General features: G+C 37.3%; 2 protein-coding genes across 10 annotated transcripts in view; one reads left to right on the top strand and one right to left on the bottom strand.

The window, feature by feature from the left end:
* The window catches only part of MAPK10 (mitogen-activated protein kinase 10), a 90,423-nt gene extending 77,755 nt beyond the window's left edge, over positions 1–12,668 (top strand). For 3 of the 5 annotated variants that reach the window (XM_053461730.1, XM_053461733.1, XM_053461731.1), the window contains exons 11-14: positions 2,279–2,335; positions 5,897–5,960; positions 6,809–6,886; positions 12,429–12,668. In XM_053461730.1, the coding sequence (XP_053317705.1) occupies positions 2,279–2,335; positions 5,897–5,960; positions 6,809–6,886; positions 12,429–12,571 (342 nt within the window). In that variant the 3' untranslated portion in view covers positions 12,572–12,668. Of the gene's footprint in view, positions 1–2,278; positions 2,336–5,896; positions 5,961–6,808; positions 6,887–12,423 lie in introns of all 5 variants that reach the window. The other 2 variants (XM_053461734.1, XM_053461732.1) reach the window with 2 other exon arrangements.
* Positions 12,669–27,013: 14,345 nt separating this feature from the next.
* The window catches only part of ARHGAP24 (Rho GTPase activating protein 24), a 320,431-nt gene continuing 319,447 nt past the window's right edge, over positions 27,014–27,997 (bottom strand). For all 5 annotated transcript variants that reach the window (XM_053461725.1, XM_053461726.1, XM_053461729.1 and 2 more), the window contains one exon: positions 27,014–27,506. In XM_053461725.1, the coding sequence (XP_053317700.1) occupies positions 27,263–27,506 (244 nt within the window). In that variant the 3' untranslated portion in view covers positions 27,014–27,262. The remainder of the gene's footprint in view (positions 27,507–27,997) is intronic.

The raw sequence follows: 27,997 nt of genomic DNA, 5'->3' as shown, positions 1-27,997 counted from the left end.
AACTATGCAGTATGGAATATGATCAGTATTTTTATAGCTTGCAAAAAGATAAATAGCTTTCGTTGCAGTCTGATATAAAAATAAAGTGAATATGAGGTATTTAGTAGGCTTATATTTCAGATTCAACTCTGTCTCGTTAAAACTGTTAATGCTCAATTTATTTTAATTCGCATTGTAGTCACACTCTGTTCATGCCGGTTAACAAAGTCTAAATATGTTCCATCCTCTGCGTGCCTTTTAAAGTGGATTATTCGCTATATGAGCAGATATTGGCTTCCTCGTGGTATCTGAGAGATTGCTTTGGCTCGAAGAAGATATGTGGAGTGGTTTTTCTTATTAAATCCGACCAGAGATTTGAGAAGTAAATGAATAACGTGATATATGATGTCCAGACACACTTCCAGTGGAGAATATAAAATCGACTGTATTTTTAGGTTGCTGTAAAAGCCAAAGAAAATAAAAATTATACGACCCAAACTCAAATACAGGAATCTGGTATATGAATTTGAAGCAAAGGGCAGTTCCCGGTATGCATACCTGGGAACTTCTCGGCTCCGGCTACCCGGAGCCTTCCCTTGCAGGAAATGGCCAGGACTGCACACGGACGTCAGCAGGCGTTCCCACTGGCGTCGGGATGTTCCCGCTGATGGCAGTGGGAAACACCCCCATTTACAGAAAAAAATGGGCGGGGCGTGTCAAGACCACGCAACCCGGAGGATTCGGGTCTTGACCCGGAGAACCGGAGGAGCAGCGCTCACACGGCAATCTCCGGGTCAAACCCTAGCACTAGTACAGGGGTAGGCAAACGTCGGCTCTCCAGATGTTGTGGACTACATTTCCCTTGATGCTTTGCCACCATTATGACTATAAGAGCATGTAGTCCACAACATCAGGAGAGCCGAAGTTTGCCTACCCCTGCACTAGTACAAGGGTGTCCAACCTGTGGCCCTCCATCTGCTGCAGGGCTACATATCCCATACTCCTCTGCCAGACCCTTAGCTAAAAGAGCATTATGGGAGACATTGTCCTGCAGCAGCTGGAGGGCCGCAGGTTGGACACCCCTGCACTAGTACTTACTTAGATACATGCTGGGAAAGCCAAACATAATGCTGCCTGTCCGCACTATGGAATTTACCTTTGTACTCGTATTATTCCACTGTAAGCAGGATGCATAATATGTGCAATAAAAAAATAAATACATTTCTAATACTTACAGTTAATGACTGTTTCAAATTCCACATTAACCTGATTCTTTATGCCAGTGCTAATGACTCTCTTTCCTACATAGATTTTTGTTAGTCAGTGTCCAGATGGGTGATTAAATCTTAACCGTTCTATTGTCAGGGTGTTTGGTTAGCAGATTGGGCTAAGATAGCAGAGCTAGAACACACACTAATACTTAAACTTTGTAGCTGCCTGAAAAAGTTACATTAACCAAAACGTAAAACAACACAATATTTTGAAAACATATTTTTAATCTGATAATGAACAAAATTGACGGGTGTCCTCTTTAGGCCAATGTTTATTTAACTGCTGGCAGCGTCCTGGGAAGTGCTCGCTGTTTACGCTAGTGGCAGGTCACACAGAGCTCCATGTGCACAGGCATTAAAGCATACCTGGGAACCTTTTGGCTCCAGCTGCCCGAAGTCCCCCCTTGCAGGATGATGGGAAAGTGGACAGGGAGTGGGGCATGCGGCAGCTTGGCTTCTGCGACGACCTGGAAACCCAGAGAAGCGGCATGAAACCCAGGGTGCCCATGTATCCATTGAGGACATGCGTTTTTGAGGGCGTGCTGTTTCCTATCCGAGTGGTAGTGTTAAGGCTTGTCATTCTGAAGAACACAGTAGCTTGCTAAGTAACCAAAGTGGATGGGTTGTTTCATATAGAAATATTTTAGAGAGCAAATGCATCAATGACAAAAATGACAATGATTTTGTTATATATAACTCAAGGACCAACCAGAGCTCTTTGCAGTAAAAAATATCCCTTTATAATACATCATGATGCTGTGAGATCACATTTACCTGCAACTTGCAGATCATGTTTTGGGTATATTAGTATGTATTTAAACAAAATACACCATTATAGCTACACCATGTATTATTATATTTTGCCTCTGAGTACAACAATATACCACTGTGTATAACTAGCATAAACTATGTTTAAAGGCGTAATGTAATATATATATATATTTAGGTTTACAGAAAACAATGTGTGAAATTTCTGCTGTGCTTACCTTATGATTTCACTATTTGTACCCATTCTCCTCTGTTTTCAGCCTCAGGAACCTGTGAGGGAGAGGTGGAATGGACAACCAGTGAAAACACAGAATAAGGTTTATATATTCTACAATTGTAAATGGAAAAAAACAAATGCATCTTTAATATGTTGAGTTTCAGACTGTGATGGAGGTTGTACGATAAACATACCAAAATACCATACCAAAATGTTCCATTATGCAATACAGAGGCGGCCATAATGTTATAAAAGCTTTCTGACAGTATAGGGAAGTTTATGTTAGAATAATCCATACAAGCCCTAAATCTTGCTGGCTGTGCAATAAACCAGCTGTCACTCAACTAGGGAAGGAATGATTAAAGATTATTCTTATGGGAATGGAAATATAAAACATACTCTGTTATACAAATAGATGTGTTATATGAAAAGCAAGCACATCATCATGTCTGTAGGGATTTAGAGATACTCATGTAGCAAATTACTTTTAGCTATCAAACTGAAATCAATGCAATGGCTTTCTTAGTCTAGATTCTGTTTCTATTTTATATATTTTTTTCTTTATTTCCCCAGCCATAAATCGCTGTCCTGATGGTTGCAGATCCATCACCTGTTTCATATGTTATATAGATATAGATGTTATATAGATAAAATTATTACTGATGATAAAACTTCTATACTTGTTAAGTGTGTGTCCATTAAAATAAAATATACACCAATCGGCCATAACATTTATGCCCTGCCCCATCAAGGCACCAGACCTCTGAAGGTTTGCTGTGGTATCTGGCACCAAAACGTTAGCAGCAGATGCTTTAAGTCCTATAATTTGAAAGGTGGGGCTTCTATGGGTGCATCCTGGTGCCATGTGTCCCCCGACGCACACGCACACACACACACACTTGGCCATCCACGTAATGTAAAAGAAAATGTGATTCATCTGACCAGGCCACCTTCTTCCTTTGCTCCGTGGTCCAGTTCTTAAGCTCACGTCCCAGTTGTAGGTGCTTTTAGCAGTGGTAAGCATGGGCACCCTGACTGGTCATATACAACAAACTGAGATACACTGTGTGTTCTGACACTTTTCTGTCAGAACCGACATTAACCTTTTCAGCATTTTGAGCTACAATAGCTTGTGTGTTGGATTTGACCACACGGGCCAGCCTTCACTCCCATGTGGATCCGTGAGGCTTGGCCGGCCATGACCCTGTCACCGGTTCACCACTTTTTCTTCAACTCATCAACCTTTCCAGGTTGGGGCTTATGCCACACCACAAGCTTTTATGGGAAGATGAGGGGGTGCTGGGAAAATAACTCTCAGGTCAGCAATGGGAGTCAATCTGTACACTTTCCCATAAGGAGAATGCATATGAAGTTCTAACATTGTGGTACAGGAAACCGAGCTGTCTCGGCAGAATGTTTCATGGCTTTGATCCATGTTAGAGATGTGACAACGAATTGGGGACATTTTTACACATATTGTAGGAGTGCGGGCAGCTGCAACCATTTTGGGGGGGGTGCAACGAGTGATAGAGCAAGCGACAGGGCACGGTTTCCCTCCGACCCTGGATGTGATGCTACTCCATAATATGAGGGGATCGGTCTTGTCCTACAGAGGCTGGCTAACCAAACATCTGCTAAATGCTGCCAAATGCCTAATACCAATTTATTGGAGGAAACCTATAGATCCATCCCCGAGGGAACAGCTGAGGAAGGTAGAGAAGGTCAGAGTTCTTGAAGAGTTAATATACATTGCATTGGACCAAATGCTAAACTATTGTGCTACATGGGTCAGCTGGCTTGACCTAGTGGCATCTGTTGGCTACTGAATTAAGAGCCTTGTTAAAGGTGGGGATTTGGGGACTGTACCCCTTTAAGTATGGTTGTACCACTTTAAGTATGGAGGGTGGTTTCTGGAAATGTGATACACAAAGAGGTCTTTTTTTATTTGTCATTACTTATGATGTCATCTCTTAAAGAGAAAGAGAAGAGCAAGGAAACATGGCATGGGGACAGATTAATAACCTCATTCTCTTAGGCACCAGGGACAGGTGTCTTTGGAGTCAGTGTTTCCCCTTGACTTTTGGGGCTCATACTCCATTCCCACATACAAGCCATTGTTCTTATTCTGTAATACAGATTATCATTGTCCCCTATGATGCTTTAGTTACCGAACCCAGTGTTGATCTACAGCAAAAAATAAACATACACTAGTTGCCAAAGAAAGTAATTATGATTAGCTAAATTACAGAAACTTCCATTAAACCAGCTTGGAATTTACTGCAGATATAGTATTTGTAGATAAAGTCCCAGAGCCTTAGAAATTGTTTCTCATCTGTTTAATTATTTTTTCGTGTCATAGTGTGCTGCCTTTTGAGACATTTTGGCCTACTTCACTTTTGAAAGAAAGGTTCTCTTTAATTGATTTAACTGATTCAGCAAGGCTGGCAGTAATCATGCCTGGGTGTGTCTAGAGAAATTGAACCCGATTAAATTTGGTTCATTGATTTAGAATCTAAGGGGCCAATTATACTTCTATACATGAAATCATCAAACATTTTGTGCTTAGTTGAGTTATCTTTGTCTAATATTAAAAATAGTTTGATGATCTGAAACATTTAAGTGTGACAAGTATGCTAAAATTAGAAATCAGGAAGGTGCCATATACTTTTCACAGCACTGTATGTCCATGCAACCATCTGAATATATGTGTGTTCACATGTCTCATGTGTCTGTAGATTTAATTTAATAATTGAAAGCCCATAAACCTGCCAGTGTTCTTATGTCAAACACTCTACAGAACTGTTTGATTCCTTCTTTTTTTTCCATTCACTGTTGTATCAACCTGAGTACTGGTGTGCCACTGGCATGCATGCGTCTGAGTTAAACTAAATCCTCCTGCTTGGGGCAGAATATTTGAGAGTGTGTGAACATACAATTAAAGTGCCTGTACACACATCACACCTGGAAACTCAGTTTTGCCCAGAGCCTATGGGTGAAGTGTCGCTTCTCTGGGTCATTGCGGGGAAACTCCAGGTCGCAGGAGTGTCTCGTGACAATCTATTTCCCTACCATCCTAAATATTGTTTTTGGTTTGGTATTTGGCTTTTTAAAGTTAATTGTCAGCTTGGAAGAATCTTTTAGGGAGAGTCAAACTGCCAAGTTTAGCAAAATATAAAATAACTTAATGGCGTTAACATACACCCATATTGTAGGTATGTTCAGCCAAGTTAATGTTTATTGAGACATGAGTTGATGAAACAGGCATAGCGCTTAATTAGGGGAAAACCAGTATGCATGATCGTTACACTGAAATGCTTCTGATATGATGTTAATATGAAAATAATGATAATACTTAAATGTCTATTAGATTTGAGTGTGACAGAAAAGACAACCCAATTGTGATCCATTCACTCTGATCAGAATATGATCAACAGTGGATCTAAATACCTTTTATACAGTTGCTTAGCAAGTAGCACATTTATGTACAGAATTATTCATATTAAATGGGCAGCAAATAAATTAAAAGAATAATCATCCCTAATTTTGCCCTTATAGTTGTAACTGCTTGCACTTTTATTTTTCACTTTTGCAGAGTTCTTTGCAAACTGCTTACACGAAAACCACAATCTGGGCTGATTATACCTTCCTTTGTGTCTTACAGCCTCCTCCTCAGATTTATGACAAGCAACTGGATGAAAGAGAACATACCATTGAAGAATGGAAAGGTACAGTAATAATGCGTGATCAAATGTATATATGGTCAGGTGGCTGTCCCCAGAAGAACTCTTCATGGTACAACCCATTGTCTACACAGCCCATGTCTGTACAGCAGGCCCGAAATATAAACATGAGGCCCAGGTGTGGGACTAAAATAGGAAATATAGAGATAAAATGTGACATACAGTTAGGTAATGCAACCATAATATATGTCTGAAAGGTAATATGACACTACATAAATAATTATTTAATAATATAACATTAATTAAATAATTAATATAGGGAGAAAGGGTGGGGAGAGTAAAGATGATGAAATATAATATAACACTGGCTTTTCCAGAAAAAGTCCTCTTCTTTGATGAATAAATCCAAAAATGTCCCATGTACTATATTCAACAGAATAATGGTTGACCAATTAGTGATAAAAGTTGAGTAATTATTAATGTTCTATTGATTTCCAGGCGATTTCACCACCTATCCTATTTTGTACCAGAACTGTTCTTAAAGTTTTAGTTGTACTTTTTTGTTATTTTAGGAAACACGTTTAAAAATATCTCAATCATTTCTAAATGCAATCCTGGATCCAGAAGATGTGACTATACTGGCACATTCTTCCTAAACTTCAAGTATCATACTTTCTAGACAATATTCAATCAGTATTCATGTCACAGTCCGATTTCAACTTCATATACAGCTCAGTTTTTTGCATTTTTCTTATTGACCTATATTTTAGGGTACTTAATTTATATATAAGGACTAATTAATATAAAAATCCAATATAGAACTACAGTATATATATAGGTTTGGTGAAATGTCACTGTCAACAGAAAATGTATTGGTATATTTTGTTCCACAGAGCTCATCTACAAAGAAGTAATGAACTTTGAAGAGAAGACTAAGAATGGTGTAGTAAAAGGTCAACCTTCTCCTTCAGGTACTCTTTGTAAATAGTCGCATAATGATGTCAAAAGCCAAACTAGTTTAATTTCATTATGCTTTCTTTTGTCTGGTCTTATGGTACACAGATTTAATTTTCACATTTCTACAGGGTTTTTTTTTTTCTAGTTTCGCTATTTCTGATTGAAGAAATATCTTTTTTAACAGTGAGCTATGCCCCCATCTGGAGTCCACCCATGAGGCATAGTAAAACAAAACTATCTATCAATTCATTGAGAAATGCTATGAAAAAAGTCACACATTCAGTGGTTTCAATTAAAAAAATCCAAATCTCTATAGTGCTGTGTAGACTAGCAGGTGAGCATGAAACAGAGGCAGGACCCAGGTTGTTTGGATTTAATGGCACCCAATCACAAGCATAAATCATCGATCGTATGATCGGATCCATTTTTAGCTACTTTTCTTCCATTCTATTAAGCAGTTGGTTAGTGGTAGAGCACTGACAAACTAGGACAACACACAGTCCTGAGCCTCTTTTCTCCACTCAGGGTCTGCTCTGAATTGATTTTGAGAGCTTCTCATCAGTAATAATGTAATGGGTGCCATGAATATTATCCTAAGACTGAGGCAGTTCTTGATGCTAGTGGATCCTCCAACGGCTTGTTGATTTTTTTCATAGAAATGTGCGTCACTTAGTAATTTGATTTAGCAGTGAGGCATACTGTTTCACAGCGTACAGACATAATGTGTAATGTACACAAGTTACACTCACATTTACCAAATACCCCAAAATTACCCTGGTGAATACCTAGAAAACAAACACTGGAATTATCTAATTTTCAGAAGTTACCATACTGTCGTAAACTTTATGGGTCTTTGCATGAGTTGACCACCCAAACCATTTGTCACCTGTGCATCTACCATTTCTGACACAAAGATCCCTAAAGTGTTATCTGACTCAATAGCCTTCAGTGGTAAATAGATGCCAAGCTGTAGTAATTTGAGCACTCCATTGCTTGATTGTTCAAAAAGGTAAGTTGCGCCAAATGTCATATCCATATTAATGAAACAAAATGCAAGTCAGTTTTTACTTTTACTTACAAGTGTATCTTCCTAAGGCAGGGGGGTCCAACCTGCGGCCCACCACCTACTTTAGGACTGCATCTCCCATACTCCTCAGCCAGCCCCTTAGCTGAAAGAGCATTATGGGAGATGTAGTCCTGCAGCAGCTGGAGGGGGCTGCAGGTTGGACGCCCCTGTCCTAAGGAGACCAAATTTCTATGTATTATTTTATTTTTTTACAAACTAACACATTTTTGATTATCCATCATCACACATCATAATTATGCATTTTGTGGAGATTGCTAATCACCGTAAAACTTTATAATCATGATCACTTATGTGAGTATACATATTATATTGATAACCCTTATCAACCAAGTAGTTACATTTTCTGTTAATCGAAATTCTGCATTATAAATTTGCACCTAAATGTTTTTACTTAGTGGATACCCAGTATCGCACACTGTAAATGTTCAACAGTATCGCAGTGTATTACTGCATTGCAGACTAAATCCGATTAAAACGATGGATGACGAAGCAGTTCTGTTCTCCTGAGAACTTAGATGTTGATGGACAATACGAAAGTAATTGTGCTTCAATTGGATGCAGATAGAACATGTACCCGTGTAATTTGCGATGAATTATTAAACCATATGCAAGTTAAAAATCAATCATAAACTGAAGCATGAAGAAAATTGGCTTTACACCGGAGAAATTCCCAAGGAATGTAAACATTTCATTTCATATTTCACTTTTTGCTTACACGTAACAATATAGGGATGTAGAGCGATGCCTGGAAATACACCGAAACAGTTCCAAAGAACGTTAGTAACATACGAAAACATATAGATGTTATGATATATTTATAGATCTATAGCAGTTTTTAGCTGAAGGGTCTCTAAACATTTTATTTATTCTCATATTACACACACATATATAGATGACATTATACAGTTGGATTACCCAAATGATTCTAGTCAATAGACTGTCATGTGTGGCATACTTGTCCTTTACTGTATAGCTTGAGTACCTTCAAACATATGAGTGGCTGTCTTTAAATGTTTAATGGTCTGATCAAAAAGCTATGAAAATGATTATAAATAATGCAGGACAGCAGAATTAGCATTCATGTCCAGATTGCATGAAAGAGCAATCCAAAAACAGATAGCGAGGCATATGTTGTTTAGCAAAGAACCGAACAAATCTTCTTGTGCTTCCATTTTGACATGAGCCGCAACTGACAGTTTATCCTGCTGATTTTGTGATTAAGCGAGCCAGTCGGTTGCCCAATGATGTGCAACTGCAATAATGTGGGGAGGCTGTGCGCAGAAGCTCGTTAGTCATCCAAAATGAACAGATAGAAACAATATATCCAAAATGAACAGATAGAAACAATATATCCAAAATGAACAGATAGAAACAATATATCCAAAATGAACAGATAGAAACAATATATCCAAAATGAACAGATAGAAACAATATATCCAAAATGAACAGATAGAAACACTATATACCGTGTATTTTAAAAACACACGCGGCACTAATTATGTTCTGCTCGGTTAAAGCCAGTTACTCATTTGCGTGCAACCTGTTCCCAAGACAGATTGTGTTAACATAGATAGTGGTGCCAATCTCATGGCAGTAGAGAACAAATGGAGAGCAAAGAAAATTGTCCTTTTCAACCAGAAGTTACAAGATCGGTTTTCTAATGGGTGAATATTTGCCAAGTAGTCTGGCTGAGAGTCAAAGGTTTAATTCTACTGAATTACTTATTGACGTTGATGAATTACTTATGGCTGCATAACCATGCAACCCTAAGCACACTTCTATTTATGTGGCTGCCCTTGATATGTCTGACACAAGAGTGTTTCATCTCACTGGGATCCAGGCTTTGCTGGCAGAGGCAATACTTTAAAACTTAATACAAAAAACTATTTTTAATGTATAATAGGAAACTATAGCTCAGTGTGACGTAATGCGGTGTGCTAAAAACTATTGTTTAAGCTGTGAAACAAAAGCAACCTTTGAGTCTGGTGTCAATCTTCTGCGTAATACACAGGACCCGTCTTTCTAATTTTTTCAGTTCCATTTCACTGCAAACCGAGGATTGATTTGAGGAATTACGGCATGCTTTATTTGTCCCTCTCGCCGCATGGCATCCAATTCAGAAGACTAAGTGAATTCCGTTCCAGAATTGTGCCTTCACGCTAATGTAATCAGTCTCTCGGGCAACCAATTTTCTGGAATTCGTAATGAATTTATAAAGAATCTTTTATGGGACTGTACTTAGTCTAAGTGACCCATTAGCAATTTATCTCCCGCCGTTGAATAATCAGTATTTCACCTGACGGTTTTGTGTTTTCTCTAAACGCCCACAGACAACAATTTCTCAGTATGTTCTTTGTCCTCGGTTCTATATTAAAATGTAGAATATTCCTTCCAATGATTTCTAAGCACTACAGAATGTAATGGTTTTGTGTGAAATCTTTGTAGATTGGACTCTGGTGGGTACTTAGCCATTAAAATGGTCATTTAGAACTTAAATCTCCAGGATGTTTCAGTTAGTTAAGTTCTGAAGTATGTAAATGTATGTTTCGATAATGCCGTCATTTGATGCGCCATGATAATTTTGCGGATTAGACTTTGAACGCTTACGTGTATGAAGTATTCTCCAAATTCTCCGTTTTGGAGCAGTCCGCTCAAAGACAATCCTCTTGCTGGAGGTTGAACTGGGGTTAGACAGTTTTAGTTGCTTGTTGGTAGGAATTCAAGCAGGTTGACGTAAAAGTAAACATAATAGCATATAACGAATGCTAATTTTAATATTTAGTACTCACACATAAAGCCTATATGACTAGAAGCACTAAACACACTAGCTATATTCTTTTAAGAACAATGCCCCATTCACAAAATCACTTTGTTTATACAGTTTTATGTATTTTGAGCAACTTAGTGGACTTTTTAAATGCAAAAAAGGGGAGAATATATATATATATATATATATATACACATACACATATATTAAAAAAATACTATTTTTTTTTAATATTAAAAGTACAGATTTTTAAATTGTTAAAATATTTGGCTATTGAATGCAGTGAAATACTATTAAGACCAGGGCCTTTGTAAGTTTGCGCTGAATTTATACTTGCTTGTGGTATTCTTTTGCAGATTACCTTTAAATGTTTTTTTCTCCCATTTAAACTAAATACCTATGATCTATACGAGAGTTATAATACAAATAGCTATCAATCAGGCTGTTTTAACTTCCTGCACTCCAGTAAGTTCACTTTGACTAGGGGACCCAACAAAAATACAGGTACAAAAGCTAATTGCAGGTGAATGCATATATGAGTCGAAATTGTTAACATGTCACTTGTTCAGCGGGGCCTGCCAACACATCTTTACTTGAATTGTTTACTGAACTATTTACATGCCATGCTAAAGCTGTCCGTATGACAAATTAGATAACCAAGCCTACAGTTTAGGGTCTATCTCTGCTCATCCTGCACCAGGCCTGGCTTGCCTACCTGCGTTCTACACACAGTTTCAGCTCAGTCTCCAACTAAAAAACTTTAATTCAATCAAAGCCAGTCTTTTCTATACAAATACCTGATTTGTTGTTGCCCTGACCTGCTCAATAATAAGGAATTTGCCCATTTATAAATATCTTGGAAATTGAAATTATATCTGAACACTTTTTTTGTACATAGGGCTTTGCCATTGACCATTAGTGCAGCCACCCTACTTATCACTTTGGTCTATAGTATATCCTCCTAAATATGATTCCTGGAGACCCAATTGCAACTCAGCCCAACTTAATATAAGAAAACCAAAAATTTATGGGGCGCAGGTGCATATATAGGGAAAAAAACAAAAAACAACATATATATAAACAACATATATATATGCACCTGCGCCCCATACATTTTGGTTTTCTTGTATTTTCTACACTTTGAGGAAGAGTGTCGCTTGGGCAGCTGCGGTCCATACTAGGGAAGTATTTACACATTTATTTACTATTTATCACATTTCACCTAAGTAGCACGTATTTTTTGGATTTCTTTTTGTTCTTATTCGTATATTTCTTTCCAACTTAATATAAGCAGACACCATAGCCAAATTTCCAAAATTCACAAAATGTTTGTGCCACACCACCTTTTTTCATAAGCCTTTAACATCCACATTTTATGAAATACATATTCTTAAAAGCCAAAGCCTTTGGGAATATAATCGATGCGGACTGCTAACCAGGCAGTACTAGGTATGGTCACTGTCCCTCAACAATCATCAGTTCTCAGTGGTCTCCAGGTTTCATGTGAGGAGCTGCTAAAAATATACACTGTTGGCAGCACCCACTGGAAGATTCATTGATGACAAACCTGAAATTGGCTTAGATGATTGGAATGTTGTTGTGTAACTATATTGTCAGTGTTCTTATAACTATTCTTCTTCTCATTTCACTTCCAATTAATTACTAAGTTTCAATTGCTTTGCCGTTCATTTTCTTAGCACAGGTGCAGCAGTGAACAGCAGTGAGAGTCTCCCACCCTCCTCATCTGTCAACGATATCTCCTCTATGTCCACCGATCAGACACTGGCATCCGACACAGACAGCAGTCTAGAAGCTTCTGCCGGACCTCTTGGTTGTTGCAGGTGACTAGCCGCCTGCTTGAGAAACCCCACCTTCTTTAGAAGATAATGCGATTGGGAGAAAAAAAAAAAAAAGATCAACATATCTATATATTTGCAAGAAAGTGAAAAAAAAGTAAAAAGCTCAAATTTCCCTTCTAGCTTGTTCTCTCTTAACGAGTAATGTCATGCAGCTAAGCTCAAGTGTATATTTAACTTATAGTGCTTTGCTTTTGGTATATTTCCACTGATTATGCTTACTGCAAGAAAAACACACACACACACAAACACACACAAAGATTGTTTCTTAAATTCTCTTTGCGTACATTGTAATCTTAATGGCTGTTGAAACCAGCAAAACGTCTTTCCCATTTTGACTCGATGTGAAGCGGCCATTGAGCTATAGGCGTTTGATGATCTATCCTTCCAATAGGTGGATGTAGATAAACAAACATATGTACATCAGATGTAAACATGCAAGCATATATGTATATTAATAAACAAAACAACCCTCACAACTGTACAGTAGACTTAATTACATAGAGCAGTTATATATATAGTAATAAGGGGCCTGTTTTTGTGTTAGATACATGAATACCGCTGTAATATAATGCTAGGAAGCTGCTAAATTCATACATTTGTCAAATTGTGAAAACACGGAAACTTTGTATCAAAAACAAGAGCTGTCTATGTAAAGGAAGTGTCGCTAGCAGAAGCATGATACATTCATACGGATTAGGGAAATCATTTCAAAAATGCCAGCTGAACAGTTCGTCACAATTATATCTGTCCAATAGGTATTTATTTTTTTACATGCACGATAGTTTTTCTTATTTGAGATAGATGTGCTGCTTTATACCAGGGCTTAAGATAAATAAAACCTGTGCACAAGTGTACATTTTAGTTTTTCTGACCTTGGAAAGGTGTTCTGGGTAAAAATCAAGGACGTGTATTTTTTTCCCCTTACGTTTCAATCTCTTTTTTTTTTTTTTTGAGTTGCCCGTGTAGATTTGGGGCTCTTTGAGAACCGTAACTTATGATGTAAGACGCAGTCACTATTTTTTTTCCTTGCTCTTAGCTGTTTACCGGACGTTTCTGTCTTAAATAGGGAAGAGAAATTTTACTGGTTTATATTCTTGGAAAGTTACTGAATAACCAGAGAACACAAAGCCGTTCACATTTAAAGCTATATTTCGTGTATCAGGGATATAACCCATCATTGCCTTTACTTTAAATTAACCCTTTTTGAGTTAATCCTCAGGAGGAGAGAAGTTGAGATTTAACTACTTTGCCAGGGTTTTTATTTTTTTATTTTTTTGTTGTGTTGGGGCTGGCAGTTTTTACCAAGAACATGCCATGTCTGCTAAATAATTGTGAACAATGAAGGGATCCGTAGAATCAGTAAACCACAACTTATTACAAATGTTCTTTTTCGGTTGCAATGCTGGAGTTCTATAATGGCATCAGACTAGAATTTTTATTTATGCTGGAATTAAAAAAAAACTGGACACATTTTAGTATTATATAAATATATCCATACAATGGTTATCTGACTGGTAGCTCACAGCCCAGTACAATAATCTTGTTCAGCTGTCCAGCCCGTGCTTAATAATGTAATGCTGTCCTTCATTATAAAAAGTTGTCAATAGTGCTCTGTCACAAAGCTTCTTATATAAGATTGATCTGTGGCAGTGAAACCAATCGCGACCGCTCAGTTTAGTACCGTGGTACTTTTGAATAAGAGGTACCGCAGACATAGACATCCGCTAACTTCACAATATGTTAACCATTCGTAGAACTGTGGACAATCCAAGTTATAAGGTTTTTGCATGACTCAAAGGCGTTTCACAGAATGTAACTTAATGACCTTACAGATATACAGTACTTGCTATGGTCTGCTTTGGATGTTTCAATCACGAAATGCGTGCACAACTAATCAGTTTGGACTTTTGCATACATACGAATGCATGTAGCCATCATCAGCAATTTTGTACACATCAGCAATTTTGTCTAGCAGCTGTCCTGTACTATGTGTGATAAATAAGCTCTCTGAAGGGAATCAGTTATTTAGTTCTCACATAACCACGGGATAGCACTTTACATGTGCTGGTTGGCAACACGGAGAATGTATATGTGTACCCTAGCCCCCTTTGTTTCTAAATTACAAGATTAATGCATGATAGGGGAATAAACAGATTTAGCTTTCTCCTTCACCCGGTGGCACCCCCATTCACCCCTTTATGCAAATTAGTTATTCTCTATCATACCATTAAATTTGCACCTGAGGAAATTAGTGATGTCACAAGAGGGCTGACCCAATAAAGTTAATGTATTGTCTTCTGTATTGCTACATAGTACAGAAGCGTGGACTGCTTAGGATCAGAATGTGGGATTTGTATACTGATAGTGTTGGAGGGGTCTTGCTGCTCGGTTTTCTGTCACTGATTTCAAATAAAAATATGATCGTGAAATCCTGATAAAAAGTGTATAACATCTTACCGAAAAAGCCAATTGATTCTTTTTCACTATATACCATAAAAGATTTCACTGCTTAATAAATCTTTACTTGCGCATTAAGAAATAATATTTATAGAACTTTAATGTAATGAGAACAATTGTCTTGGACAAGAAACCATAGAATTGAACCTCTGAGGAACTCTAATATGGTGCATATAATCTCATCTTTACTGTTTTCATCCAAAGCCAAAATAGTCATCTTTCAGAAACCAATGGAACTGCACAAAACGTTCTAACACTATACAAATATAGTATCAAAGAAGCATCGCTTTGTGCTTCAGTCCCTCTGTAATAGTCAAATAGTCATAAAGCATGCACAACCTCTTAAAAAACTGAAAATCATACCTTTAGCCCTTATCTTTTTTTGTCACCAACCTCTTTTGCCTTTTTTTTTACCTTACATTTTGCTTAATTCAACATTTTTTCATTCTGTGCTACAGGATACTCTTATTCCAGTTCTTTCAGCCAACATGAATTACACCGAACGCTTTAACTCCCTGAGGTTTGTCAAAATATGGTAGAATATTCTGTATTAGGGTCAGGGCAAACTAGATTACTGCTTCTGGGTTAAGCAATAATCCTGAATCAAGCCATAAAAACAGCAATATTTTCCTTCATCAATTCTCGGCCAAAATAATAAATCGAGGCAATAATATTGGGGTGGGGGTGAGAAACAACCAACACTATAGAGTAGATTAGATTCATTTTTCTTATTTTTTTTTCCATTTGATTGATCAGAAGTGATCCAATTTCTTCAGACACACTTCCGTAAGGACATTTTAACCCCTTAATGACAAAGCCCATACATGTACGGGCTCAAAATGCATTGTTTCCAATGGGTTTAGGGACCGCCCATAGTCCTTAAGGGGTTAAACATAGTATTCTACTGGTTCCAGAGCTATTTGTTTTTTTTATTTAAAACCATCCCAATCAGTTGCTCGTTTGTGTTGAGGAACACGTGTTTCATATACATATTTATAAGCATTGTTGTCATGTAAAAAGAAATTAAAATAATAGTTTATTCTTTCCTCCTTACGATCATGAATACAGGGGGTTACGACAATATCTTACGTGGTACCTTGTGGACTATACATCCGTGTCATTATATGTTAGTGTAACAAATCTCCAAAATCTGGAGTATGGCAACAGTTTTTAAGAAAAGATATTCTTGTTATATTGTGACGGATTTTCCTAGATCTGTTAATCTAGTCACAGATATGTAACCCTTTAATTTCTGTAGTTTAAGTGGAATTGTACACAGCCAATCAGTGGAAGGTCCTACATAATGGAAATGGGGGTTGTGGAAGTCTCTAGGTTTCTAAAGTTTAGTAGTTTCATGACGGAGAATGTAATTGTCTTTATTCTTTAGAAGTATAGTGTATCCGATCATTGTTAACAGCTACCAAAGAACAAGGCCTTATAACAGTGCCAATAAGGCGATATTCACTTGAATTATTATTATATCTTTTTATCTATGCTTGGTTTTTTTTAAATTATATTTTCAAAATATTTTTCTGTTTCTCCTGGCGAGGTTTAGAGAGTATGTTAAGTAATCAGTTTTAATGGAGCCATGCGCTCTGTGCCAATTTTCCCAATTGTTTTCTTGGGTTTCACGTATAACGTAACCAAGTATTCTCACAAACAGGACAGCTTAGAAGCCCCATATGCACTGGGGGGGGGTATGAAACCTAATTTATTCTTTTGTCAATATTTTGCAGATTGTAAGACATAAATATGTAAATATGAAATGGATTTCAGTGTAAACCTAAACAGAGCAGTTTGTGATGAAACAGGTAATTTGATCAATTTACAGTTATCCTGTTTTGTAGGAAATGTAGAAGTATTTCTCTAGGTGGGTAGATAGATATGGGATTTCACAAATGGGTCGGTGGTGTTTTCTCGTTGTAATCTGTTGTATGTTGGTTGATAGTAGTTTCTAAAAGCATTGCTAGAAGATGGAGGGCTTGAGCAGGTAAGCTCTGTGGGATAGGCTAAGTTAAGTCCCTGACTTTAAGGGTACCCATGATGTCCAGACTTGATGAGATTTCTAAGATACTACCAGGCAGGGCCGGCCCTACAATGGAGCCGACTGGGGCAATTGCCCCAGGCGGCACTTTAGAAGGGGCGGCACTTTGCCGCCCCAAGCGTTTTTTTTGGTTGTTTGTTTTGAAGTGGAGGAGAGAGAGAGGGGCGCCGAGTAGTTTTCGCTTACCCGCTCGGCGCCCCTCTCTCTCTCCTCTGCGGCGAGTCTCCCTGTTCAGTCTTGGTGCCGGCTTGCAATGATGAGCGCCGGAAGTGGCGTCAATTTCCGGCGCTCAGCATTATAAACCGGCACCGTGGCAGAGCAGGGAGACTCGCCGCAGGACTGTTTAAAGGTAAGTACCGGGGGGGGGGGGAATAATGGCGTCAGTGAAGTTTAAAATGCAGCCGCCCCCTTTTAAACTTCGCCCCAGGCGGCATTTTAAACTTCGCCCCAGGCGGCGTTAAGTCTTCGGCCGGCCCTGCTACCAGGCTTACAATCTGCCTCGATTAATCATGTGAGTAACTGAGATACAAGTACAATTGGGCTTGGGTGACAGCTGAATAAAGAATCACTTGGAAGATAGGGTCAGCTCTTTTCCCTTTAGAACTTACTATGAATACATTACATTAGGAAGCAAAATGATCTTTTCAGATATTATTATGGTTTACATTGCTCGCAATGAACATTAGATTTACTACATTCTAATTTAATTATTATGATTCCTCTCTAAAAGTAGACTGTTTATTTTTTGTTTAACTATAATCATTTTAAAAGTAGTAAATCTACCTGCAGATAAAATCTAAATTATTTTTCACTCACTTGTGTCCAAGTAATTTTAGTTTTGGTTTAAGCTGCTCTCCACAAGGGCTAATTGAAGTAATTATGAAGTAAATTGCGCTTAGAATACACAGCTCATGGGACTTACGGCCAGTACATGTCCATACTTTTGTTTCTGTAGGTCCAAGTTGTTATGTGATGCAGTGCTTGTTTTGTCATGTTGGCCCACTGTACAACACGGCAGGATATAACAGAGCTCTATAAGTCATTTGATAATAATTTGCAGGATTTACTTGATACCTAATGAAATGTCCTGGACCTTATCTTGTCATATCTCTGTCTGTGTTGTGCTTGGTTTCTCCTAAATTTCCTATATAATTTACAACAGAACATAGCCAGGCAGCTTAGACATACAAAGCATGCGCAGACTGGCCAATACTCCCTACCGATTACTTTTATCACTGCTTGCGCGGCCAATCCAGTTCTTTAGTGTGCACTCATCTGCTAGATACACCAGGCCACGCAAGGCAAAAGTGTAAGGGTGTAGTGTGCATCTGCATGCATCCAGCCCTGGCATTAATGCCAGGGTCTGATTTTCACCCCCAGTCTGTTCCTGGTTATATGGCTTATAGAAGTCATTGGTATCTATTGAGCAAAGTTTTTGTCTGCCTGTGGCATGCATACTCATGCATGTACACTTTCCTTACTCTAGAAGTAATAACAATAACATAGATGGCCATCAGGCAGTGGAACATAGGACCTATGGTCATGAACGTATACATTGCAAGGGAATGATGGCATTTATACAATTTATTGTCAACTGCAAGCAGAATTAGCACCTAGAGTACAAACTCTTTACATCCAATCTAAAACTGGAATAATTATTATTTTCTAACTTTATCATTAATATCTCACTGGAATGTGAATACATTCTCAACAAAGCATCGCTTTTCATTAAGCGCTGAAGATGAAAAATAACGTTTCGTGGAAGCTAAATGTTTTCTATCACCTCAAGAGAACACGGTGCTTTGTGTCACAATGATGGATACCTCTACAAATGTTTTATGAAAATAAGCCTCTAACAGGAAGCACACGGCATGGAACGATGTTCAGGTTATGATAACACAATGTAGAGAATGTGCCTGGAAAACGAATTCTCACAGGCTTAGATTTATGAAGCAGTGAAAAACACTCAAACACGTCCCTTACTGTTAATAAAAAATGTTCATATTGTTTATGAAAAGTCTTTCATCGTAATATCTAGGGTGTCTGCTTTCTGTGACCAGGATGTATAATGCTGTGAATCAGTGTGTGATATCTGGTGATGAAAAGGATGCACATAAACAATCACTGGTAATTACCGATTTGATTCACTTTTGCATTCAATGAGAACGCACCAAAGCCAGGCCTGTCTTTAGCAAGGGGCAAGAAGGACAATTGCCCCATGCCCAACTTTACCTTAGAGGTCAAGGCAACTGTCCCTTTGGTCCTCTAAATTGTTTTCATCTCACATGAACTTACCTGCAACTTCCTGTTTAATGAACAGAGTTGTTGGTCTGAGTGGGAATCTAAGCTTCTTGAATGTTGACTTACCTATGCCAAGGTTCTGCATAGGTTGAGATCCCCCCCCCCTACGTCTTTGACCTGCTACTTAACATGTAACTAAGCAAGTAAGAGGTAGAAATAAAATTCGGAGCAGGCATACTGCACAACTTGAGAATGGTTATAGGAAAAAAATTGAATCGTTTTTTTTTTTTTTTTAGGATTACATTTTAAAACCTTTCCTGTAGACCAGGAAAATATTATTTTATTACCATTGCATCTGTAGTGTTAATTATATTATTGAAACAGTTGAGAGTATTTTGATATTCTTCATAGGGCTCATCATAGGGCATTTAGTTATACTAAACATGTTATACTAGGTGTATATAATTTACAATTACTGTTACTGCTAATATATATATATATATATATATATATATAGTTTTTTTTCTTTGTTTTCTGTTTTAAATTACTTTTTATTAATTTATCATTTCACAACCCTGTAAGGAAGTTTAACCATATTTGCATAATGAATCCAAGTAGAGATCTTACTCTCTTGTGTGGTCTCTTAGCTGAGTTAATATAAATATGGTGCTTGTTTCAGCTTTGCAAATATATATACTTTTTTAACCTTGAACAAAATTCCTTCTGATCGTGGGTGCCTCTTAAGGGCCTAGCCTACGTGTACAACTAAACTTATCCAGCTCCATTCAAAGCATACAAGACAATGTACATATTTAAATAAAGGTCGTGCTGTGATACCTTGTCAGTAAAGTAAAGCAGTGCTATTATCTGGAATATGGATACGTGTCATGCAACTGTCCTTCCATCAGAGACTCTTAAACAAAACCGGTTATGTTTGTCCAAAAATTGGATGCATTAAGATTTTAGAGATGAGCCCAATGCTAGAAAACATAAGATCTTTTTGACATAGGGCATGACTATTGGTTTCATTTCTTTGAAACAGCAAAGTTGCCACTTGTAATGCAGAAATGCTACTGTGGACCAGTGATGTATTTTAAGGAGGGTATCCTGGTACCAATACGTTTGTCCAAGAACTGTATGAAGTATAATCATAAACAATTTGGAGTTTTTTGATTAGTCCTTATTATTTTCTTTGAGCTTCTCGGTGCCAGAGAGCTGATCAGTGGATTGCCTTGCTTACTGTGATAATCAAATCATCATATGGACTTAAAAAACCAAGTTAAAACCCCAGTAAGTGATGTGTAAAAATGTCAATAATCATTGTACTTAAATACTAAAGTGTTAACGGTGTATGTATTTTTGTTTGCTTTCGTATATTATTTGGCGCATATATTGGTTGCCAGATAATACACCTTATGTAGATCTATGTAGTAGCCTATGCGTTTGATTAATAAAAAAAAAGGCTTTGCTGTTCAGACAAACATGCTGGATTAAATACTTAAGACAAGAAACCTACCTTATTAAAGAAGCTGTAAAGAATTGTCTGATGAAAAGGCAATACAGTTTTCGAGAGTCACTAGGTATTACCAACACCTTTCACATTTTCTATAGCCTTTTTGCATTGCGAAAGCCGATGCTAGAATTTTGACCAGTGTTGGCCTTCCATGTTAGTAACATGAAACACCGTATGTGTAATTACACTACTGCACACGGTTGGCAGCTGGATTTTCTTTTATGTGCTTCAGATGAGTTTAGAATGTGGGTTTACTGTTTTCTACGGAATCTCTTACATCTAATACAACGTGTAGCCAATGCCTATGTATTTAAACCATCCTTCCCCAAGCCAGTTTTCCGGTATGACTTATGGAGTGGAGGAGGAACAGATGAAAGGTTTGGGAGATATCAGACTACTAAGACTAGATGTAATAATAATTGTGATAATAGCAAATGGTCTTTATTTTGTACTGTTTGTGGATCATTTTGTTCTGGTGTGAGAATGAGACTCGTGCCGGTTTTCTCTCCAACAATGTTTTGTTCACAAAAAAACAGTTTCCTTCGAATATTTGATTGCCCCAGACAAATGTTTTACAGCAAAAGGACATTTAGTCATTTCAGCAACCGAGTTACAGCACACAAAACTCTCATCCTGTTTTTTTTTTTGTAATAAAAAAAAGCAAACTTAAATCAAAAAGGCACGCGATATTTTAAGATTACTGTGTATGAATAAAACTATATGTATGTGATTGAAAATAAAAAATAAACAAAAGAAAAAACTTTGAATTGAAAAATGTTTCCTTGTGAATTTTTTTTTATTTACATTTTCATTAAAGCACATGACAGGACTTGCCAACTATGTCAGCATTGTTGTTTTAGTCAACGGGAACTCAACAAGTACACATGTATTCAAGTCCAGCCTTTTGCCAGGACTGGTAAATTTGTCACTTATTCTGTCTTAATCCTAGGGAAGAGTCAGGCCCAAAACATCCAGAAAACAACATGCCTCAGTGTCAGTCCTATAGAACCTCAATGAATGAAGCCCAGATAGGGTCCAGTCAGGGTGTAAATTCTGCATAAAGTCCTTACTACTTAAGATACCTGAGTGGAAACATACGGGCTTGCAAGTCAATTTGAGAAAAAAACAGTCTGGCAGTGACTAAATATTTCTATTTTCGGATCATTACAGGGACCAACTGCTTCCTTTCTCCTCTACCAGTCCTCCTTTGAAGATGCATGATCTGTAAGGACAGTGCATGCGTACACAACTTCTGACAGCTCTTTGAAAACAATGCATTTTGACCCCGTACATGTACGGGCTCTGTCATTAAGGGGTTAAATTAGCATTAGGGGAGAATTTGGACCAGGTGGGGAGTGTTAATCTGTTAAATTTGGCTGATAAGGATGCTAAAGTTGCCCAAATACATTTTGTCAATTTGTTACATCAGCTTGAACCGGTCTGGTATCACTTTTGGATAACTGTATTGTAATCTAATCACTCCCTGATTGATTCTTTTATCTATGCTTTTGCTGTTGTATGAGTATAAGCGCTGAAAAACCTAAATACACTTTTTGGAAGTTGTATCCTGCCTGCTTTCCTGGGAACTGATAAGTTTGCTATCCCCGTACATCTCAGTGCTATCCTAAAGCGGCTCTGCCTGTCGGTAGATTCACATTGGAAGGCTTATCCCAGGGGATGGAACCTGGGGCATCTTTTTATTTGGTTTCCTTGGGGACTTCTTTCATGATATAACCCTATGGAGATGGGCTTAATTTTCATTGTTTTTATGTCTTGCATAAAACAAGAAAATGGTTTGTTACACAACATATTGGATACATGTTCATTTTATCACATTAAATGTGAATTATTCCTGGCCCCCTCATCCCTTCATGCAGGACAATCTTACTAGTGTTAGTGAATGTTGGTACATTTCGTTAATATAGTCAATACTGAGATTTATATCAAAGCAGTTAAGTATAAGAATTTTCTCCTTAGCAAATAGGACACCTAGTGGTGGAAAGTGAGAATGTTTGGTAAGCCATAAAATCCAAATGCATCTAAACATACTGTAGATATTGTGTGTAGCCCTGCGTGGGACTGTTTTTTTAATCGACTGTGTCCAATCCTGTCCGCTCCCGCAACATATGTGTCCAATCCCGCAATATATGCGTCCAATCCCGCCGCTCCCACAACATAAGTGTCCAATCCCGCCGCTCCCGCAACATATGTGGTCAATGTGTCAGCCTTGCAGGAGTGCGCGGGATTACTGGGACCCACAGGTACAGTGTCTGACTGCCCGCTCCCACCCACAACACCCGAAAAACCGCGCCCGCAAGTTTTTTGACTGATCCCGCATCCCAATGCAGTGTGTGTGTATATATATGTATCATCTGGAAATTCTTTACAATTTTACATTATTATTGTCTTTATGTAGGCTTCATTGCTTAGAAATATGCAGCATTCTTTTTCTAGCCTTTTTTTTGTTTTGGTATAGTGTTTGTTATTGTGATTTTTTTGTTCCTTTTTTCATACTCCTACTTATGACTTTTTACAGCTGAAAAAACATCAGACGGCCACAATTACATAATTTAACAAGGTCTGTAGATCTCAATTCACCACCATTGCTGGCTTCGAACTGTTACCTGCAACTAAAGAATTGCTCATTAATTAACCAATATCAGATTGGACTAGAATATACTTTTTTTAAATATGTAATAGTACTGATGAAACCTTTTATGTTTTGATAGTTTGTTAAGTCTTAGAGAGCTCAGCAAACCACTGTTGACCAGCTTGTACATCTTCCCTCTGCACTTTTTTTTAATCCTCTTCCAAATAGCTACCCTTCTTGTTTTTTAAGTCCCACCTTATTCTCAGAAATGTTCCCACTTCCTCTCTAAACTGAAAGGAACGCCTGTCATTATATTCCCCCCTTTGTCTCCCATATGTGTTTCCTTACCCTACCTACCCTTTATCAAATATATGTTTTTCAATCTTATCAGCAGTGTCCATTTCCCCGTATGACTCTTTGTTCCTCTACTCTATCGTCTATCCCTAACTCTGTTTCCTCATTCCTTCATGTCCATACCTTTGCTTGTGGTAATTATGGAACAATTAGTTCAGCCCCAGAGGACGTTACTTGTCACTCTGTGCTGACCATATGATATCACAAACAAAAGCAGCCTTCTTATAAAAGCTGCTAATTAAAATGGCAGAGGCCTTCCCAATTCTCTCCATAAGGGCTTGGAAAAAGGTCAATAAATCAAGTTCATCTTTGCTTTTAGTTTTGCTTTTTCACTTCACTGTTAACTTCATCTGGATTGTCTGGGCTTCTCCAGACATTAATGGCATCCCAAGTCCACTCGTCCCTTTCTGTTTGACACTTTCAATGACCCCAAGTTTGGTTCCCACAACACCCTGCCCAGCGTCCATCAACTTCTTGTATACCCTCGTCGAACTGGTGCTAGCCCTGTACCTGAGCAAAGCCTCAACCTGAAAAATACTCGAGCTCCAGACAGCGGACACAGCGGGATGTTCTAGGAATACAGATATCAACTCTGATGTGAAGACTGTGCTGCTCTTGTTTAGTGAATAGGCCTTAGAGTGAACGTTTTGATTTATACAAATACTACTAGGTTCTATCATTACAATAAAAAAAAATTGGTACAGTAAGTAACACATCTGTGGAACAAAACACGGCTTTCCGTGGAGTGTAGGAAAAGTTTTGTTTATAAGCAGAATGCAAGAACTTAACATAGACGTAAATAGATCATTTATTTTCAAGAACAATATTGGTTTTACACATATCTCATACACATTGTCCTGAAAATCTCTACATAAACACATTCAGTGCCGCTATCTGCTTCTTTTAATAGAATTCATTATACAAATTTAATGTGTAATATATATATATATATATATATATATATATATATATATATATATAATTATATATACCGGGTATATATATTATTTATTATGGAATAATGAGAAAAGGTGAATTTTTTATTAAACATACAAACGTAAATAAATGTATATTCATCTAATGGTTAAAAGCATCAATTACGTGCTAATATGTTCTGTGAATAAAGTTTTGTAAAATATAGAAACCCTGAAATGTATTTATTTTTTTATTTGGGCAAAATATAATGTTGGTAAATAGTAATAAATATGTTATAAATAATGTCATTAACTATATATATATATATATATATATATATATATATATATATAAAGTCCTTTATGTTATATATATATATATATATAGTTAGTTACAGGTGTTCCTGTTTCCAGGATAGAAATTATAAGCAAATACAAAGGGATTCCAATATATATAGTTATGTGGAGAGAAGGGAGATGTAATGGAAATATTTAACTACATAAAGGGATTTTTAAAAAATGTATTTCGAACGAGAAGACGTTTTAAGACAATATACCATATTCTAAGACTAGAGGGTCAGAAATTAACTTTACTGAGAGGGTGATCTATACATGGAACAGACTCCCAGCAGATAGTAATAGAGTAAGGTTGTTTAAACATTTATGGGCTGGGCTAAAGTCTGGATACGGTTATCATGACCATGACAGTATATGGAAATAATAGCCAAACCATGGGATTCTATGTTTCCGTGACTTATGTGAAGTTATTATCGCACAGCAAAGTACTGGTCTGAAACATAATGAAGGAGCAAGCTAGCTCGTACAGCTCAACTCCAAAAAGAGATTATATTTCTACATAAGTGAAAAGAAAAAGTACACATGGATAATATGCTGTATATAGGGTGAAGAATTCCCATCAGGGATGTAACAGTTTAGCTTTAAAATAAAAATGAGCACAAGATGTAAATCCCTCATTACCAATGAACTACAATCCTTTATCAAATGTAGTATTTTGTATGTAGGAAGCCACTTGTTATTATGTTGTTGATCTGTACAGAGGCTATATGTATCCAAACAGACTGATAGCACAGTGTATATCAGTCCAAAGCCAATCATCAACGGCCTGTATAGCTTTTAACACATAAATAGGTTTTTTTGCCCCAAAAAATAGACTTGAGCCTGTGAGTTATTAGTAGACTGTCATGGAATTCAAAACAAAACCTCCTCCCAATATAATAAATTTGACATTTTATTTGCGTGATAATTAACACACTGGGTTGGTATACATACAAAGCATTTCAGTGTTAATAAATTAAAATATTTACATATGTATATATAGGATAAAGAAGGTCGGTGGAATACTGTGGCAACTCGCACGTTTATATTCATAGGGCAGCAAAAAAAGACAGGTCATAACATTTGGAAATGAAAATCTACACATTTTTTGACATTGTTTATCAGAAGATTGTGTTCAGTGTACATAAAGAGCAGCAGTGATGCCATTTCTTTTGCTGCAGCAAAATGAATGGCATTGCCGCTTGCCTTTTTTGTGGACTGAGAGTGATAGGATTCGATAGGATCCCAATGATAAGTCGTTGTTAAAATTGTATGCGCAGGGCAGTGTGTCTGCCAGCTTTGTGAGAGGCATTTCCTTAACTTTGAGGTTTATTCACTAAAAGGATTTTGCAGGTGAGTTGTCAGGAGAGTCATCATCGTCACACTGGTTAAGTCACCTTCAAGAAGCACCCGATTAGCCCTAGGTATCGTAAAATCAATGAGATTTATTAAGTGCCATCCCACCAACTGAACTATGCATTGTGCAGGGTTAGCTCTTGCCAGTGCTGACTCTTCATAATGCATAGTGAAGTCATTGAGGTTAAGTCACAATTTAGTGAAGAGAAATCCATAGTGTAGGACAGAACCAGAAACATTCTTTTTTTTCTATTGATCTTTCACCAATAATATTCTTTAAAATTGTATAAGCATTAACGGCATAAACTCCACGTGGACAAAAAATAACAATGCCTGATCAGTCTTGCTGTAATCCTTTATAAAATTCTGTACACCTTCTTTTGGTCATAGCAGATTTGTTGGCACAGACATCAAAGCAACAAAATATTTTTTTTTTCTTTTCTTTTTTTGTTCATTTCCCATCAATATGGGAACAATCACAGTTAAAATACAAAATAAGCTGATGCACAATGCACAAAAATATCTTATTATAATAATTGCAAGGCTATATTGACTTCATATAAAGCTAGACTGCAGCAACGCGTTGATTTGCCATTTTAAATACAAGACTTGCATCATTATAGTTTTTGTAATACAATTCTCTTTTAATATAACATAACACTTTTTTTTAACTCTATGTACACATATCCAGTTGAAGCGCTTGGCATTAGCATTATGGAACAATTATTAGGTGAATACTATGTTTGATGTTCATCATTCTTGCCCTTGGTACAGTTAGCATTAGCTTCAGCCAGGTGACCAGCCACCTGTACATCATCGTCCATAATAGAGTCAGCAGTTTCTTCTCCAAGTCCTGCACATTTTGGGTCTCTTTATTGGATCCATATGGTGTTCCCTCGCTCTGGTCTACGTGGTTCCACTGTCAGTTCACCAAAAGTTGAGAAAAATTGCTCCATCTCCTTCTGCAACATGTCGTTTCTCTTTTCCGCATCCTCCTTGGCACGTTCTGCATTCCTCATTTTAATCTCCACCATTGTGTATTTTTTCCTCTCTTGCTCAAGCTCCTCATGCAAAGATACAACCTCTGTCTCCAGAGTAAGATTCCTCTGTTCCAGGCTACAGGTACAAAAACGGACAGTCAATTGATCTGAATATCTACCGAATTTATTCGCTAAACGGTGACTTTGCAGTTGAGTTGCAGTGAATTTAAACTAACCTTACTTACAAGTTTCACCTATGCATTATGAGGTCCACCCTGGTGAGTTTTTTTTTCTGCAGGAGAGACCAAGCTGCCCATACATAATGCATAGTTATATTGGATTAAATGTTTCATTTATACAAATATAAATCAAGAAAACGAGTTAATTATAGCTAATTTATTTTGCCAGCACAATAGGTATATAATATATATATATATACACATCATACGGTCCTGTGAGTTTGTTTTCAACAACCATACAATATTTCTTTAAACACTTCAAATTCAAGTTGGGTTAGAGTTATTGAACAGACGGAGAAGGAACTAAAATATGTATTTATTTAATTATGATCAATTAAGATTAACTGAATTTCTTTCAAATGTTTTCAAGACAAACATCTGTGTACTG

The sequence above is a fragment of the Spea bombifrons genome, chromosome 1 (assembly GCF_027358695.1).
Source record: "Spea bombifrons isolate aSpeBom1 chromosome 1, aSpeBom1.2.pri, whole genome shotgun sequence".
Classification (NCBI taxonomy): Eukaryota; Metazoa; Chordata; class Amphibia; order Anura; family Pelobatidae; genus Spea; species Spea bombifrons.
Note: the sequence above shows the minus strand (reverse complement) of the source record. Positions and strands in the feature narration are given on the sequence as shown.